Source organism: Salvelinus alpinus, chromosome 4 (assembly GCF_045679555.1).
Source record: "Salvelinus alpinus chromosome 4, SLU_Salpinus.1, whole genome shotgun sequence".
Lineage (NCBI taxonomy): Eukaryota > Metazoa > Chordata > Actinopteri > Salmoniformes > Salmonidae > Salvelinus > Salvelinus alpinus.
In genome coordinates this window covers 40,903,723-40,921,222 of record NC_092089.1, presented here as the reverse complement: position 1 = coordinate 40,921,222, position 17,500 = coordinate 40,903,723, and the positions used below count along the sequence as shown (strand labels likewise).

Below are 17,500 nucleotides of genomic sequence, written 5' to 3'. Positions count from 1 at the left end.
CAGCATAATGATGCCACCACCATGCTTCACCGTAGGGATGGTGCCAAGTTTCCTCCAGACGTGACGCTTGGCATTCAGGCCAAAGAGTTCAATGTTGTTTTCATCAGACAAAGATAATATTTTTTCTCATGGTCTGAGAGTCCTTTAAGTGCCTGTTGGCAAACTCCAAGCGGGATGTAATTTGCCTTTTACTGTGGAGTGGCTTCTGTCTGGCCACTCTACCATAAAGACCTGATTGGTGGAGTGCTGCAGAGATTGTTGTCCTTCTGGAAGGTTCTCACATCTCCGCAGAGGAACTCAGGAGCTCTGTCAGTGACCATTGAGTTCTTGGTCACCTCCCTGACCAACGCCATTCTCACCCGATTGCTCAGCTCTAGGAATAGTCTTGGTGGTTCTAAACTTCTTCCATTTAACCTTTTCACATGTGAGTTCCAAATATCTCTAACGGTTGCCCCAGCGTGAGTAGTTTTATGCAGGTGATGTCAGAATGCACTCACTGTTCCAAAATGTGATTGTTACGCAGGACAGTAAACACGCGCTGCCTGCTAATGTTTCAACTTGTCAATTTCAAATTATTTTCGAACAAGTTGTATTTTGAATTGAGGTGTGTTCCGCTTCCTCATTAATTCACATAGAAGTAGCCCATTTCAGTGTTGCGGACAATTTATGTTTGAGGCTTTACTGAGCCGGACAAACTTACCTCTTCCAGGAGAGCCCTTCCCCATTTTTTCCGCCCATTTTTCCCCCACATCAATTATGCTGTCACGGCTGTGTGTAGAGACAGACCAAGACGCAGCGTGCTCTGAGTTCCACATCTTTATTTCGTGAAACTTACAAAACGAAAAAAGAAACAAACAACGAACCGTAACATAAGAGGTGCTACATGCACTAACTCAAAACAAGATCCCACAAAAAAACTGTGGGGAAATGGCTGCCTATATATGATCCCCAATCAGAGACAACGATAAACAGCTGCCTCTGATTGGGAACCATACCAGGCCAACATAGACATAAAACAACCTAGATAACCCACCCTAGTCACACCCTGACCTAACCAACATAGAGAATAAATGGCTCTCTATGGTCAGGGCGTGACATATGCAGACATTTGCTCAATCTTGCACGAACTACCACATTTTCTGACCAGGAGCCTGTTGCACAAAACTAGGATAAGGGATTAAGCCAGGATATCTTGGTGATCCTGGCTCAATTGATCCGTAATCCGGTTGCACTAAAGATGGATAGGGGGCAGGAGGATATGTTATGGTATAAATTACCATGGAGATTTATTCTGTGGAGCTAGCCTGCTCCAGACCAGGCTAAATTCCAGGATCTATTTAATCTCATCCCTAATGTCAGTCAGCAGTCACCACAAATGGAAACCAATAGTTATTTCACTGCTCACTATACATTGTTATCACATATAACTAGACCCACTGTTATTATTTAAACGTTTGTGATCATTAATTTCAATGATTTTGGATAAAAAATGATTTTTAGATGATGTTGCTATCATTAGATAATTTACAGTTTCCCATAGACTATAAGGCTATATATAAAATGATAGAATATTAGGGCCACAGAGGGGAAAAAAACACAAGTCATAATATTGTAACCAGTTGTTTTAAAGGAGGACAGTTGTTAAAATGACAGATGTGGGGCATTTCGTGAAATTGTCACTTCAGTATGGTTTCATAAACAAAGACATGCTGATGTGCCAGAATATTAAGTATCACATTGTCATAAGTATCAAAACTGTAAAAACAATATGTAGCTTTTCTGCAGAAAGAACCAGCCTCATAAATTTATGACTTTATCCTTTTTCTTCAGTGTGGCCCTAGTACTCTGTCATATAAACAAATACACATTCCATATGAATATAAAAACACAATGTGTAACATTATGTTCCTTTATTGAATAAGGACAAAACAAAGCAGGTAAACCATCAGCTCCTTTCGAAACTGAAGTCACAGTGACTCTACAAGATGGAAAGCACAGAATCCAAGCATATTATACAAAATGATACATACACATTCAAAGGTCTGTATATAACACACCCTGCATGTCTGCACACTAAAATAAATGCAGGACAAATCCATACACATCAACTGAACAGACAAATGAATGGATGCAGTAGCCTCCCTGCAGCCTTGTATTACACACAGTATACCGCACAAACATCATAAGAGGCCAAATTCGTCAAAAAACGAACCCAAAAAAAACCAAATTCCTCTGCCACCGCAGGACATATTTAACCAAAATTGAAAGCACACATACTAACTAAAATAATTCAACACATATTGGTCCCTCAGCAGCCGACCACTGTCGTCATCAGGGAAGATTGCCGGATTGTCCCAGTCCATGGCTGGTGGCACTCTGGGGGCCCTCTCCTTCCTCAGGCAGGCCACATTGTGGAGGACAGCACAAGCCACAGTAATATCACATGCCCTAACAGGGCTGACCCTTAATTTGTGAAGGCAGTGAAAGCGTGCCTTCAGGAGGCCAAAGGTCATTTCAACTCTGGCCCTGGTCCTGGCATGGGCATGGTTGTAGGCCTGCTGTGCTTCCTGGGGGTCTGTGAAAGGTGTCAGGAGAAAAGGCTGGCAGCCATACCCCCTGTCTCCCAGCAACACACCAGAGAATTCACCTGTCAACACAAAATCTCATCATTACTACCTCATAAACACAGTGATATTCTTGACACAGCCATGATGGTTATAAATAGGGGTTGTGTGGCTTACCTTGTGATAGGCACTGATAGATTTCAGAGGCCCGAAAGATTCTGGAGTCATGGACTGAGCCAGGCCATTTTGCCACAACATTGCTGATCACACAGTCAGCATTGCAGACCATCTGAAATCATAAGATGAGGAATATTACACCAATCAATGCACATCACTGGCAATGCAGAGTGTTCGTCAATGGACAATATCAAAAAGTTATGTTCACCTGAACATTAATGCTGTGAAAGGATTTCCTATTCACAAAATCGGCCTCATGGGCACCTGAGGGGGCTTTTATCCTTATGTGTGTGCAGTCCACTGCACCAATGACATTGGGGAAACCTGTCACACAAAGTAATGAGTATCCTACTATGTGTTAACAGTTGTCCTGTAATTTGTAGATCCTCTTACCTGCAATCCTATAGAACTCCTCTTTGATGTCACAGAGTCTTCTGTGGCCAGGGAAGGAGATGAAGACATCTGCTAATGCTTTGATAGCCAGACACACACTCCTTATTGTGCGGCAAATTGTGGCCTTGTTCAGCTGTTCTGCATCCCCCACTGAGTACAGGAAGGCTCCACTAGCAAAAAAGCGCAAGGCCACACAAACCATTTGCTCCACACTCAGTGCATGGCTCCGTGCAGTGCGGTGCTTAATCCTGGGACCCAGTAGTCTGCATAGATACCTGATGCCATCTGCAGAAAACCTGTATCTTTCATATAGATGGTCATCAGGGAAGGCCAGTGGGTCCAACCGGTCCCTGAAGACCCTTTCTCGCCTGAAGGCTCTCCTCAGCACAAGTGCTTCTTCATCCACCACATCTCGCACGAATGGGCATGCCATTGTCAGAGCAGAAAGGAACACACAATTTTGGGCCTTCATATAGGCTAGTGGCCACACCTGGTGCTGGGGGGGTGGGCAAAAGAGGGCGATGCCTTATAACGATGACTTGGTTGTACTGATTGCTGGGAAAATAAAAAAAACCTTAGAAAGATGCCACCGTCCTGCGTCCTGTCACAATAAGAGCTCATATGTCATGGCTCACTTGACTTTACGAGAATATACCTAATTTTTATTTTGAGCTGTGTCATCTTCTTGGAGCTGGGGGAGGAAAGAAAAATAATGATTAATACATTTGTGTTACAGTTAGCATACAGTGTACATTGAAGGCATATCTCACCTCCCTCTCAAGTTTTTTTATTTCAAGGTCCAGTTTCCTAATTGTCCTCTTTTTTATTTCGGACTCCAGTGCAAGATTTTCCATCTTTTTCTTCTTGTACTGAATGTCTATGTCTGCCAGTTCTATTTGGCGCCGGAGGTGGTTGCCATACAACTTTCTGATAGCTTGTGAGCTCTGTGAACACAATACAATTAGCGCAGCTGGAATTTGGCAGGATGTGGTGTCCTTTTATTAATACGCACTATGTTGCCAGGCTGGTTTTCCCACTGTATAGCATCTGGGTCCTGTAAAAGAAATTAGATTTTTTGATTTTGATGAGGACTCCTCACCATTGTAGAGTAAATAGTACTTTCACAGTCTTAACATGATACCTCATGCCTTCTGGAATCCAGAGAGATGGTCTCCTCCTCATCATCGTCTCCATCATGTGCTGTTGCTGCTGCACTGGGGCCTTCACCCTATCACATTTAATCGGATTCATATTGAAGCTAGTAGACAAGACATGCCAGGCCTACAGTATGCCTTTGATGGAGTACTCACTGGATCAGCATCGTCTGGTGCTTGTGCTGGTGGCTCTAACAGGAACACAGTGCTGCCAGACACTGCAAGGCAATAGGTAAACCAAAGTCAGACAGTCCAAATTGATTCAATATGAATGTGGTTGTATCCCATGTAGAGATGGAAGGACATACCTTGAATGAAGCGGGTGGCATCTTGGGAGGAACCTATGCTCGTCTCTTTCCCCCCAGGGATCCCCTCTAAGACGGGCCTGCCTTTATTTAGCTCCAAGGCCATGTCCTCTGCTGGGGTAAGGTCAGCCTTTGGTGACCCACCACCCGTGCCTTGTCTGTGGGTATTCTTTTTCACTGCTAAAACAGTACAGACAATGTGTGAGCAGGCACCTTCTGGGTACAATATATGCTTGTGCTTTGTTAAATATTAGTCAGGGACCATACCATTCTGCAGAATGTTCTTGTATTTGATTTTGACCTGCTGCCATGTCCGTTTTGGCCCGTTCATGTTTAATCTACACACACACACACACACACACACACATTTAATGGAGTCACACTGCAAAAAATTACTTGGTATTTTTGTCTTGTTTTCAGTAAAAATATCAAAAAATGTATCATAGCTTTATACAGTGTGATGGAGTTACTTTACACAATTTCACTCATATCTGCAGTGCATTTCAATAAAAAATTTAACCGTTTCATAATTACAGTACAACTGCATTTTTGGAGATGTGAATTAAATATTTGAATTGTAATTGTGATGTTTCAGCGGAGCGGTGAGTGTGTAATTGTGCACTACTTACGCATTCAGGCGGTCTGCAATACTTTGCCACGCTTTTTCTCTTTGCTTTATCACTGTGGCGGTGTTGCCTTTCTTCTTAATTATATCTTTTACCTCCTCGTATGCCTCCATGAGGATTTGTGCTTCCGACGGGGAAAAGTACGCGGCTCTAGTTGCCATGGTAAATCAGTTAATCTGTGATCTGTGGCGGGGTCTATTTGAGTGAGCCGTGAGCGCGCACCTATCCAGGATTGGTTTCACCTGGCTTAATGAATCCGTGTCTGCTCATCCTGGCTTGGTCTTTGTGCAACCAATTAAGCCTGGACGCACATGTTTTGGCTTCATTGAGCTCAGCTGAGTCATTTATCCCGGATGTCTTAATTCTACTTTTGTGCAACAGGCCCCTGGAGAAACATAACTCATGTTATGTTGTCTCTCTAGTGCATTTTAAGATGGTCGTTTTCTACTGGCATTAGAATGTCATCAGATGGACGTGCAGAAAGATGTGTGTAGGTTTATAATCAATGTGTCACGTTCTGACCTTAGTTCCTTTTTTATGTCTTTATTTTAGTTTGGTCGGGGCGTGAGTTGGGGTGGGCATTCTATGTTGTTTTTCTATGTTTTGTTCTGTATGGTATATTTCTATGTGTTTGGCCTAGTATGGTTCTCAATCAGAGGCAGGTGTCAGTCGTTGTCTCTGATTGGGAGCCATATTTAGGTAGCCTGTTTTTCATTGTGTTTTGGTGGGTGATTGTTTCCTGTGTTAGTGTTTGGACCATACGGGACTGTTTCGGTTTTCATTTATTCCCTTGTTCTTTTGTATTTTGTATTCATTCTCGATTAAATGATATTATGGATACGTACCACGCTGCATTTTGGTCCTCCTCTCCTTCCACCAACGAAAGCCGTTACACAATGGGTGTGTTTTGTATTGTTATTCCCCATAGAAGTATGTATTCTAGCTTAGCTAAGCAGAATAATAATAGGCATAGTGAGGTCTGAGGCTATGAGAAAGAAGAGATCATTATAAGAATCAATACAGGTTTGATCAATGATCGCTAATCACGATGACTGATTACTGTCGTCGTCAACGTTGTAGCATAATGCCCCACAGTCGAAAGCTTTCTAGATGACAGTTGCTCTAACAAGGCTTGATGACAAATGATTTGTTCTTTAACCTCGAGCAGCTCCGCTCAGCTCAGTGCAGACAGAGCAAAAGCTGAAAGCCTTGCAGTGAAACCTGTGAACCCGGTTGGCTGGGGGAGACAGTGAGAGATGTTAAAGGTACAATCTGGGAATCTGTTCAGTGGTCAGTTCAACTCTTGATCCTTACCTATTGAATCTTGGAGATGGGTTATATGTCCCCAGCCCAATATCTCAGCTGTATAGGAAAACTGGCTGCCGTTTTGCTGAGAAACAAATCCCAGATTGTAGCTTTAAAGCCAGCAGAGGGTCCTCTCTGTCCAGACCAGACCAGAGGAGCATCTCTCTTGCTGTCTGCATCCCAAATGGCACCCCCCTATTCCTTTTAGTGCACTACTTTTGACCAGAGCTCTATGGGCCCTGGTCAAAAGTAGTGTACTATATAGGGAACATGCAGCCATTTGAGACGCAGCCTCCGTTACTGTGCTGCTGGATCGAAGGTGACATGTGACAACTAGAGGCACAGCTGGCTCCATCTAATGTCACATCGCTATAATGTTGTTTAGAGAATTGCCTGTGAGCAAGAAGGCTTATTTTTATCCAATAAACCCGACATCCCCCTTCCTCCTCCTCCTCCTCCATTTCAAGTCTCTACAGCCTGTCTGTTTTTTAAAAGAAAAATAATACTTGGAGATGATGCCAAACTGGACATTTTATAGATTTTTTCAAATGGATTTCAAATTTGTTGTTGTTTCGATGACGACTCTGTTAGTTCCGAGGACATCTTATGTTTGAAGATATGAAACGAATGCTCTGTAAATAGAAGGGCTGTTCTACTATCTACAGTATGTTGTCTGATCATCTGTCATGGTTAGTCTGTGTTGATTCACACCTATTCCTCTAGACATTGTGGCTCTGTGAGTCTTTCCTCCTGTAGCATCACAGTGGAGCGTTGTGCTTATCACCATTCTCTAAGGGTCACGCTGAGTTGGATGTCAGGTCACGCAATGGCAGTGTAAGCACACAAGATCTATTAAGACCCATCACCTACTCTCCTGGATGTGTGGGGTCATGCGATGGGCCTCAATATAGCTGCAGAAATCACGATCGTGTTTGATTGTGTTTTTCTTGAAACCTGATTTGTTTAATGAGAAAGACTGAATGATGCACACCTGTCAATCTGTAGTCTGAATGGTTATTTTTGAAATAGATCCACTGCCGTTATACATAACGATCCAAGACAGAAAACCATCTCCAAATGCTGATGGAGTTGATTGACAGAAATATATAAGGGCCTTGATTGCATCCATCCAGAGAGGCCTAATTACAATTATTATCTATTCAAATAGATGCGGCTTAATTTCAGTCGGCCATTTCAGTGGAGTTAGTTTTTGAAGTACAGAAATGAGCGTAAATAAGCGCAAGCCTTCCTGCATCATTCTCTTTCCATAAAAGCTGTTCCCATCTAAAGGAGAACTGCAGATGTTTGGCATTTTAAACTAACATACAGCACAGTTATCCTGTTACATAACATCTATCTACCTTTAGGCTCAAAGTCCTAGGAAACACTGGGATGCAATTATCATGAAAGGTCATTTAATATAGCAGAATATAGCAGGACATTCACATTCACTCCGATGCATAAATAATGCAAATATTAAGCAGGAAAAACAGCTCAGGAGGAGAATATATTTCCCTTAGTTATGTTTTGGTGGCTAGTCATAAAGACCAGTACTGCTCATTCAAGCCTCTGTTGGGATTTCTGGGTAAATGAAAGTACGTTAGATTGGGAACACGCTTGCTAAATGTGTCTTTAACATACATTTGAATTGTCAAAATGACTGTAATTCATTGTTGAAGGGTCATGGGAACTATTCATATTTCAACAAACCGATACAGTATCTCAAGAATAATATTTCAAATCCATCTGGAAGTTGTGGGAGGTAGCCTAGCAGTTAAGAGCGTTGGGCCAGTAACCGAAAGGTTGCTGGTTTGAACCCCTTAGCCAACTAGGTGAAAAATCTGTTGATGTGCCCTTGAGCAAGTCAATTAACCCTAATTGCTCCTGTAAGTCGCTCTAGATAAGAGTGTTTGCTAAAATGTAAGTTGTTAAAAAAAAACTCACACGTCCAGCTTCGTTTTAGTTTTCACTCTGTTCCTTATACAATCTACCATGAAAGCAATGCATGTGATGCATGATATCTGTAACAAATATGCAATTGCTACAGATTATTGCTTTTACACACCTAGCAGGTGTTCTTATAGACATGGACATGTGGGGAATAGCCTAAGTAAACACTTTTTCCATCTTGTCCTTATTTTACAGTGTCTTGTGTGTTTCTCCCTGTTTCTGTGTTTTGGAGCATTACCTTTTTATGACATAACCGCATGTCTTCATCTAATTAATTAACTGTGAATTAAGCAGCGATTTGTGCTAACGAAGATTCACGGCAGTGGCGTGCCTGCTGGTAGACACTCACAGGCCTGTGAAGACAGAAAAATCACATGACTGCTCTGCTGCGACAGGGTGCGAGTGAGAGGAAATCCATGTAGACTGTGTGTTTGTGTGCGTGCGTGTGTGGAGCCATGTTAGATGTGAGCTGTGTGTTGAAGTCTGTGAGTGTGGGGACTCTTGGGGTTGTTCTATCTAGGCTCCTTAGGCTGTGTGTCTTCCTGTCTCTATCATCTCAGTCAGTGTCTCTCATGTCTCCCATAGACATCAATGGTATTCTCTCTGTTGTTGCCTGAGGACATGTATGATATTGTCTCGTATGTCTGAGCTATATGAAGACTGGCACCAGATTGTTACTGAATTGCTCTGTGGCCAGCTGTCATATGTTATTGTGAATGGCTTGGCTCAGTCTGCCTCTCTTGCCCTTTGGCAACTGTCCCTCCCTCTGTCGTGTGCATCTAGGCCGCACTACAGGTGCCAAAATTGCTTTTTGACGGTTCAAAAAGTATGCATCCACTGTAAAGTGCCATGTTTACCCCTGATTAACAATGAATGGACCCATTTAAGTGAATTTAAAATAAAGATTTAATACATTCTTGACAGGTGTTAATACAGCATACATCCTCTCTAAAAACACACTAAGAGTTATTTCTCTCTCTCTCTTTTGCACTCTCTCTTTCTCTCTTTCTCTCTTTCTCTCTCTCTCTCTCTCTCCCTTTCTCTCTCGCTCTCTCTCTCTCTCTCTCTCTCCTTAGTTTTTCTCTTGTCCTTGATCTCACAGCACCTCTCCCTCCCTGTGTTGCTGGCTTGCCACTCCTAATTAAAAAGCTGCTTTCTCCACTACTCTACAGCCACAGGCCCTGTCAATACATCACTCACACACAGAGAGGAGAGGGGGGAAAGGAGAGGAGAGAGGAAAGAGAGATCAAAGGAGAGGTGATTGAGAATCACTGTAGGATGCTGTTAGTAAGTCCCTGGTGAAATGACGGAAATGTATATATTTAGGTGGCACCAGTCAGACCTCATACTATACTGTGTTTCATATACCACGATGCAGTTGCATCACCTTTCATCCTGTCCTTCACATAATGGTATCCATTCAGAAAGGCCATTGTTTCCCAAATGGCACCCTATTCCCCTGCACTACTTTTAGGACACAGCTGTTGTGTGGTGCGTTCCTCCCCTCTACATGCCTCCACTCAACGATCAGTTGTTTCCTACTCAACGTGTTTGATCTGTCAGACATGGGGCAGTTTGTTGTGCAGAGCCAGACAGAGAAGAGCCAGACAGAGCAGAACCAGACAGAGCAGAGCCAGACAGAGCAGAACCAGACAGAGCAGAACCAGACAGAGCAGAGCCAGACAGAGCAGAGCCAGACAGAGCAGAGCCAGACAGAGCAGAACCAGACAGAGAAGAACCAGACAGAGCAGAGCCAGACAGAGAAGAACCAGACAGAGAAGAACCAGACAGAGCAGAACCAGACAGAGCAGAGCCAGACAGAGCAGAGCCAGACAGAGCAGAGCCAGACAGAGCAGAACCAGACAGAGCAGAGCCAGACAGAGCAGAGCCAGACAGAGAAGAACCAGACAGAGCAGAGCCAGACAGAGCAGAGCCAGACAGAGCAGAACCAAACAGAGCAGAGCCAGACAGAGCAGAGCCAGACAGAGCAGAGCCAGACAGAGCAGAGCAGAACCAGACAGAGCAGAACCAGACAGAGCAGAGCCAGACAGAGCAGAACCAGACAGAGCAGAGCCAGACAGAGCAGAGCCAGACAGAGCAGAACCAGCCCAGTAAACACCATGCAGGTAGATTTGTATTCCGCAGCCTTGTCAGTGAGCCATTACCAGAACACAGACATTTTTCACTGAGCCCAGAAATATTATTATGCACCGCCCACCTCAAACGGGATGGAATACAGATGTGCCAGTCAGGCGGGCAGCGTTTTATGGGAATATTTCAGGACAGCAGCGTTTTTCATGAAGATAAAAGCCGATCTCAACTCTCAGGCCTCTTTTCTGTTCCAGGGTTCTGTGCTTTATAGCAATAAGGTCTTTATCCTAGGTCTGTGTCGTACCATAGGACTTCCTATTCCTGTTAAAACCCAGATCGTTATAACTGTCTCACCTCAGGATTAGAGTTAATATTTGATTGTTTATTTTAATTCAACATATTAGCTCTACGGCTGAAGCAATTATGCAAACCATGTTGTCGAATGTGCGAATGTGATCAGTAGTTCACACACTTGGGCTTTGGAAATCATGCCAGGTCGCAGTTGTAAATGAGAACTTGTTCTCAACTGGCCTACCTGGTTAAATAAAGTTGAAATATTTTTTTTTTTTAAATGACTAATAAAGTATCTCTGTTCTCAAATTAAAAAGTTATCAGAGTACAGAAATTAATGATCATAAATGTGCTTAGTTTTAAATAAAATATGTGTAGATGTGAAGTTCGAGAGGAGAGGAAAGGAGAGGAAAGGAGATGAGATGAGAGGAGAGGAAAGGACATGAAAGGAAAGGAGACTAAAAGGAGAGGAGATGATTTGGGTCAGTGTTGGCCGGAGGTGGGGAGCTGTCACAGAGAGGCACAAGCGTTGGTTTGGTGCATCTATCTAGGAGGCAGCATGCATGCCTGCATTAGTCTTGGCACAGCCAAAGTACTGACTGGGGAGATTACTGTGTGGAGGGAGGCATGTCCTCCAGCCTGCTAGCTCCTACTTTTCACATTTCATTTGTGGCTCTCCTCTCCAAATGAACTTCCTCCCTAAACTGATGCTCAGCCATCACAGCAACTCACTGGACTGGACTCTGAGCATGTGCTCAAAACTTTATCTCCCAGAATGCATTTATGGTAATATGTCAAAACACGTTTAGACTTTTAGATGATATCTTCACAGCCTTCCTCCGTCGTTTCAACATCTGCCAGAATCGCCTAGCCCTTTTTCTTGTTTAGTTTTTTTTTTATCATCTAATTAACATATGCCCTATATGCCTTTGTATTTTCCTTGCCTTTTTCAGCTAGTAGGTAGGACAACTGTTTCACTCAATGCCTATGTAAAGTAAGAGCTGCAGTCTGTAAGCCTCCAGTAACATGACTCGTCAGTGATGACCAAGGTCATAGCCTCCCTAATGTAAATAAGTTATTGTCAAGTCCTCTCTCTCTCTCTCTCTCTCTCTCTCTCTCTCTCTCTCTCTCTCTCTCTCTCTCTCTCTCTCTCTCTCTCTCTCTCTCTCTCTCTCTCTCTCTCTCTCTCTCTCTCTTCAAGTCCTCTCCCTCTCTCAATTCAATTCAATTCAAGGGGTTTTATTGGCATGGGAAACATGTGTTAACATTGCCAAAGCAAGTGAGGTAGATAATATACAAAAGTGAAATAAACAATCAAAATGAACAGTAAACATTACACATACAGACGTTTCAAAACAATAAAGACATTACAAATGTCATATTATGTATATATACAGTGTTTGGAACAATGTACAAATGGTTAAACTACACAAGGGAAAATAAATAAGCATGAATATGGGTTGTATTTACAATGGTGTTTGTTCTTCACTGGTTGCCTTTTTCTTGTGGCAACAGGTCACAAATCTTGCTGCTGTGATGCCACACTGTGGAATTTCACCAAGTAGATATGGGAGTTTATCAAAATTGGGTTTGTTTTCGAATTCTTTGTGGATCTGTGTAATCTGAGGGAAATACAGTGGGGCAAAAAAGTATTTAGTCAGCCACCAATTGTGCAAGTTCTCCCACTTAAAAAGATGAGAGAGGCCTGTAATTTTCATCATAGGTACACTTCAACTATGACAGACAAAATGAGAAAAAAAATCCAGAAAATCACATTGTAGGATTTTTCATGAATTTATTTGCAAATTATGGTGGAAAATAAGTATTTGGTCACCTACAAACAAGCAAGATTTCTGGCTCTCACAGACCTGTAACTTCTTCTTTAAGTGGCTCCTCTGTCCTCCACTCGTTACCTGTATTAATGGCACCTGTTTGAACTTGTTATCAGTATAAAAGACACCTGTCCACAACCTCAAACAGCCAAAGAGCTGTCAAAGGACACCAGAAACAAAATTGTAGCCCTGCAACAGGCTGGGAACACTGAATCTGCAATAGGTAAGCAGCTTGGTTTGAAGAAATCAACTGTGGGAGCAATTATTAGGAAATGGAAGACATACAAGACCACTGATAATCTTCCTCGATCTGGGGCTCCACGCAAGATCTCACCCCGTGGGGTCAAAATGATCACAAGAACGGTGAGCAGAAATCCCAGAACCACACGGGGGGACCTAGTGAATGACCTGCAGAGAGCTGGGACCAAAGTAACAAAGCCTACCATCAGTAACACACTACGCCGCCAGGGACTCAAATCCTGCAGTGCCAGACGTGTCCCCCTGCTTAAGCCAGTACATGTCCAGGCCCGTCTGAAGTTTGCTAGAGAGCATTTGGATGATCCAGAAGAAGATTGTGAGAATGTCATATGGTCAGATGAAACCAAAATAGAACTTTTTGGTAAAAACTCAACTCGTCGTGTTTGGAGGACAAAGAATGCTGAGTTGCATCCAAAGAACACGATACCTACTGTGAAGCATGGGGGTGGAAACATCATGCTTTGGGGCTGTTTTTCTATTTGAGATTTTTAGATTTGATAGGGAAGCTGAGAGGTCAAATATACTGTTAAGATGTTCTACTGCCAAGTTTACACCTTCACTATTACAGTGGAACATTTTACCCAAGAAATTGTCTAAAAGGGATTGAATTTGTTGTTGCCTAATTATTTTTTGATAGGTTTCCAAACTGCATTCCTTCCATCAATAGCATTTCTTAATGTTACTCAGTTCCTTTGGCTTTGATGCCTCATGATTGAGTATTGCTCTGTTCAAGTAGACTGTGATTTTGCTGTGGTCTGATAGGGGTGTCAGTGGGCTAACTGTGAACGCTCTGAGAGACTCTGGGTTGAGGTCAGTGATAACGTAGTCTACAGTACTACATTTACATTTAAGTCATTTAGCAGACGCTCTTATCCAGAGCGACTTACAAATTGGTGCATTCACCTTATGATATCCAGTGGAACAACCACTTTACAATAGTGCATCTAACTCTTTTAAGGGGGGGGGGGAGTTTAGAAGGATTACTTTATCCTATCCTAGGTATTCCTTAAAGAGGTGGGGTTTCAGGTGTCTCCGGAAGGTGGTGATTGACTCCGCTGACCTGGCGTCGTGAGGGAGTTTGTTCCACCATTGGGGTGCCAGAGCAGCGAACAGTTTTGACTGGGTTGAGCGGGAACTGTACTTCCTCAGAGGTAGGGAGGCGAGCAGGCCAGAGGTGGATGAACGCAGTGCCCTTGTTTGGGTGTAGGGCCTGATCAGAGCCTGAAGGTACGGAGGTGCCGTTCCCCTCACAGCTCCGTAGGCAAGCACCATGGTCTTGTAGCGGATACGAGCTTCAACTGGAAGCCAGTGGAGAGAGCGGAGGAGCGGGGTGATGTGAGAGAACTTGGGAAGGTTGAACACCAGACGGGCTGCGGCGTTCTGGATGAGTTGTAGGGGTTTAATGGCACAGGCAGGGAGCCCAGCCAACAGCGAGTTGCAGTAATCCAGACGGGAGATGACAAGTGCCTGGATTAGGACCTGCGCCGCTTCCTGTGTGAGGCAGGGTCGTACTCTGCGAATGTTGTAGAGCATGAACCTACAGGAACGGGTCACCGCCTTGATGTTAGTTGAGAACGACAGGGTGTTGTCCAGGATCACGCCAAGGTTCTTAGCACTCTGGGAGGAGGACACAATGGAGTTGTCAACCGTGATGGCGAGATCATGGAACGGGCAGTCCTTCCCCGGGAGGAAGAGCAGCTCTGTCTTGCCGAGGTTCAGCTTGAGGTGGTGATCCGTCATCCACACTGATATGTCTGCCAGACATGCAGAGATGCGATTCGCCACCTGGTTATCAGAAGGGGGAAAGGTGAAGATTAATTGTGTGTCGTCTGCATAGCAATGATAGGAGAGACCATGTGAGGATATGACAGAGCCAAGTGACTTGGTGTATAGCGAGAATAGGAGAGGGCCTAGAACAGAGCCCTGGGGGACACCAGTGGTGAGAGCACGTGGTGCGGAGACAGATTCTCGCCACGCCACCTGGTAGGAGCGACCTGTCAGGTAGGACGCAATCCAAGCGTGGGCCGCGCCGGAGATGCCCAACTCGGAGAGGGTGGAGAGGAGGATCTGATGGTTCACAGTGTCAAAGGCAGCCGATAGGTCTAGAAGGATGAGAGCAGAGGAGAGTGAGTTAGCTTTAGCAGTGCGGAGTGCCTCCGTGACACAGAGAAGAGCAGTCTCAGTTGAATGACTAGTCTTGAAACCTGACTGATTTGGATCAAGAAGGTCATTCTGAGAGAGATAGCAGGAGAGCTGGCCAAGGACGGCACGTTCAAGAGTTTTGGAGAGAAAAGAAAGAAGGGATACTGGTCTGTAGTTGTTGACATCGGAGGGATCGAGTGTAGGTTTTTTCAGAAGGGGTGCAACTCTCGCTCTCTTGAAGACGGAAGGGACGTAGCCAGCGGTCAAGGATGAGTTGATGAGCGAGGTGAGGTAAGGGAGAAGGTCTCCGGAAATGGTCTGGAGAAGAGAGGAGGGGATAGGGTCAAGCGGGCAGGTTGTTGGGCGGCCGGCCGGCCGTCACAAGACGCGAGATTTCATCTGGAGAGAGAGGGGAGAAAGAAGTCAAAGCACAGGGTAGGGCAGTGTGAGCAGAACCAGCGGTGTCGTTTGACTTAGCAAACGAAGATCGGATGTCGTCGACCTTCTTTTCAAAATGGTTGACGAAGTCATCCGCAGAGAGGGAGGAGGGGGGGAGGGGGAGGAGGATTCAGGAGGGAGGAGAAGGTGGCAAAGAGCTTCCTAGGGTTAGAGGCAGATGCTTGGAATTTAGAGTGGTAGAAAGTGGCTTTAGCAGCAGAGACAGAAGAGGAGAATGTAGAGAGGAGGGAGTGAAAGGATGCCAGGTCCGCAGGGAGGCGAGTTTTCCTCCATTTCCGCTCGGCTGCCCGGAGCCCGGTTCTGTGAGCTCGCAATGAGTCGTCGAGCCACGGAGCAGGAGGGGAGGACCGAGCCGGCCTGGAGGATAGGGGACATAGAGAGTCAAAGGATGCAGAAAGGGAGGAGAGGAGGGTTGAGGAGGCAGAATCAGGAGATAGGTTGGAGAAGGTTTGAGCAGAGGGAAGAGATGATAGGATGGAAGAGGAGAGAGTAGCGGGGGAGAGAGAGCGAAGGTTGGGACGGCGCGATACCATCCGAGTGGGGGCAGTGTGGGAAGTGTTGGATGAGAGCGAGAGGGAGAAGGATACAAGGTAGTGGTCGGAGACTTGGAGGGGAGTTGCAATGAGATTAGTGGAAGAACAGCATCTAGTAAAGATGAGGTCAAGCGTATTGCCTGCCTTGTGAGTAGGGGGGGAAGGTGAGAGGGTGAGGTCAAAAGAGGAGAGGAGTGGAAAGAAGGAGGCAGAGAGGAATGAGTCAAAGGTAGACGTGGGGAGGTTAAAGTCACCCAGAACTGTGAGAGGTGAGCCATCCTCAGGAAAGGAACTTATCAAGGCGTCAAGCTCATTGATGAACTCTCCAAGGGAACCTGGAGGGCGATAAATGATAAGGATGTTAAGCTTGAAAGGGCTGGTAACTGTGACAGCATGGAATTCAAAGGAGGCGATAGACAGATGGGTCAGGGGAGAAAGAGAGAATGTCCACTTGGGAGAGATGAGGATCCCAGTGCCACCACCCCGCTGACCAGAAGCTCTCGGGGTGTGCGAGAACACGTGGGCAGACGAGGAGAGAGCAGTAGGAGTAGCAGTGTTATCTGTGGTAATCCATGTTTCCGTCAGTGCCAAGAAGTCGAGGGACTGGAGGGAAGCATAGGCTGAGATGAACTCTGCCTTGTTGGCCGCAGATCGGCAGTTCCAGAGGCTGCCGGAGACCTGGAACTCCACGTGGGTCGTGCGCGCTGGGACCACCAGGTTAGAGTGGCAGCGGCCACGCGGTGTGAAGCGTTTGTATGGTCTGTGCAGAGAGGAGAGAAGAGGGATAGACAGACACATAGTTGACAGGCTACAGAAGAGGCTACGCTAATGCAAAGGAGATTGGAATGACAAGTGGACTACACGTCTCGAATGTTCAGAAAGTTAAGCTTACGTTGCAAAAAATCTTATTGACTAAAATGATAGTTGGCTAGCTGGCTAGCTAGCAGTGTTGCTAGCAGTGTTGACTAGGTAGGAGAACGGCGGCGCTAGCTAACGGCGGCGCTAGCTAACCTCGATAATTACTCGATAATTACTCTAAACTACACAATTATCTTAGATACAAAGACAGCAAAGACAACTATGTAGCTAGCTAACACTACACTGATCAAGTCGTTCCGTTGTAATGTAATAGTTCCTACAGTGCTGCTATTCGGTAGAAGTTAGCTAGCTGGCTAGCTAGCAGCTAGCAGTGTTGACTACGTTAGAAGGACGAAAATAGCTGGCTAGCTAACCTCAATAATTACTCTAAACTACACAATTATTTTTGATACAAAGACGGCTATGTAGCTAGCTAAGAAAAAATTGCTAAGATCAAACAAATCAAACCGTTGTACTGTAATGAAATGAAATGTAATACTACCTGTGGAGCGAAGCGAAATGCGACTACTCGCTCCAACCCGGAACTCCAACCCGTACTACT

The 17,500-nt window shown here is 44.8% G+C and overlaps 2 protein-coding genes across 6 annotated transcripts in view; one reads left to right on the top strand and one right to left on the bottom strand.

Moving 5' to 3' along the window:
- LOC139573540 (oxidation resistance protein 1-like) overlaps positions 1-17,500 on the top strand; it is a 183,569-nt gene that overhangs the window by 46,907 nt on the left and 119,162 nt on the right. The window lies entirely within an intron of this gene.
- LOC139573539 (putative nuclease HARBI1) lies at positions 1,875-5,923 on the bottom strand. 5 transcript variants are annotated; one of them, XM_071397109.1, is made up of 12 exons: positions 5,223-5,923; positions 4,861-4,931; positions 4,597-4,773; positions 4,445-4,506; positions 4,276-4,362; positions 4,147-4,188; positions 3,905-4,078; positions 3,790-3,825; positions 3,135-3,689; positions 2,950-3,065; positions 2,742-2,853; positions 1,875-2,647 (listed from the first exon to the last, which is right to left on the bottom strand). In XM_071397109.1, the coding sequence occupies exons 1-8, from the start codon at positions 5,378-5,380 to the stop codon at positions 3,790-3,792; spliced, it is 807 nt and encodes a 268-aa protein (XP_071253210.1). In that variant the 5' UTR covers positions 5,381-5,923; the 3' UTR covers positions 1,875-2,647; positions 2,742-2,853; positions 2,950-3,065; positions 3,135-3,689. The 5 variants fall into 5 exon arrangements, with proteins under 5 accessions (XP_071253210.1, XP_071253208.1, XP_071253209.1 ...); XM_071397107.1 differs by having other exon boundaries at positions 3,790-4,078; XM_071397108.1 differs by lacking the exon at positions 2,950-3,065 and having other exon boundaries at positions 3,790-4,078.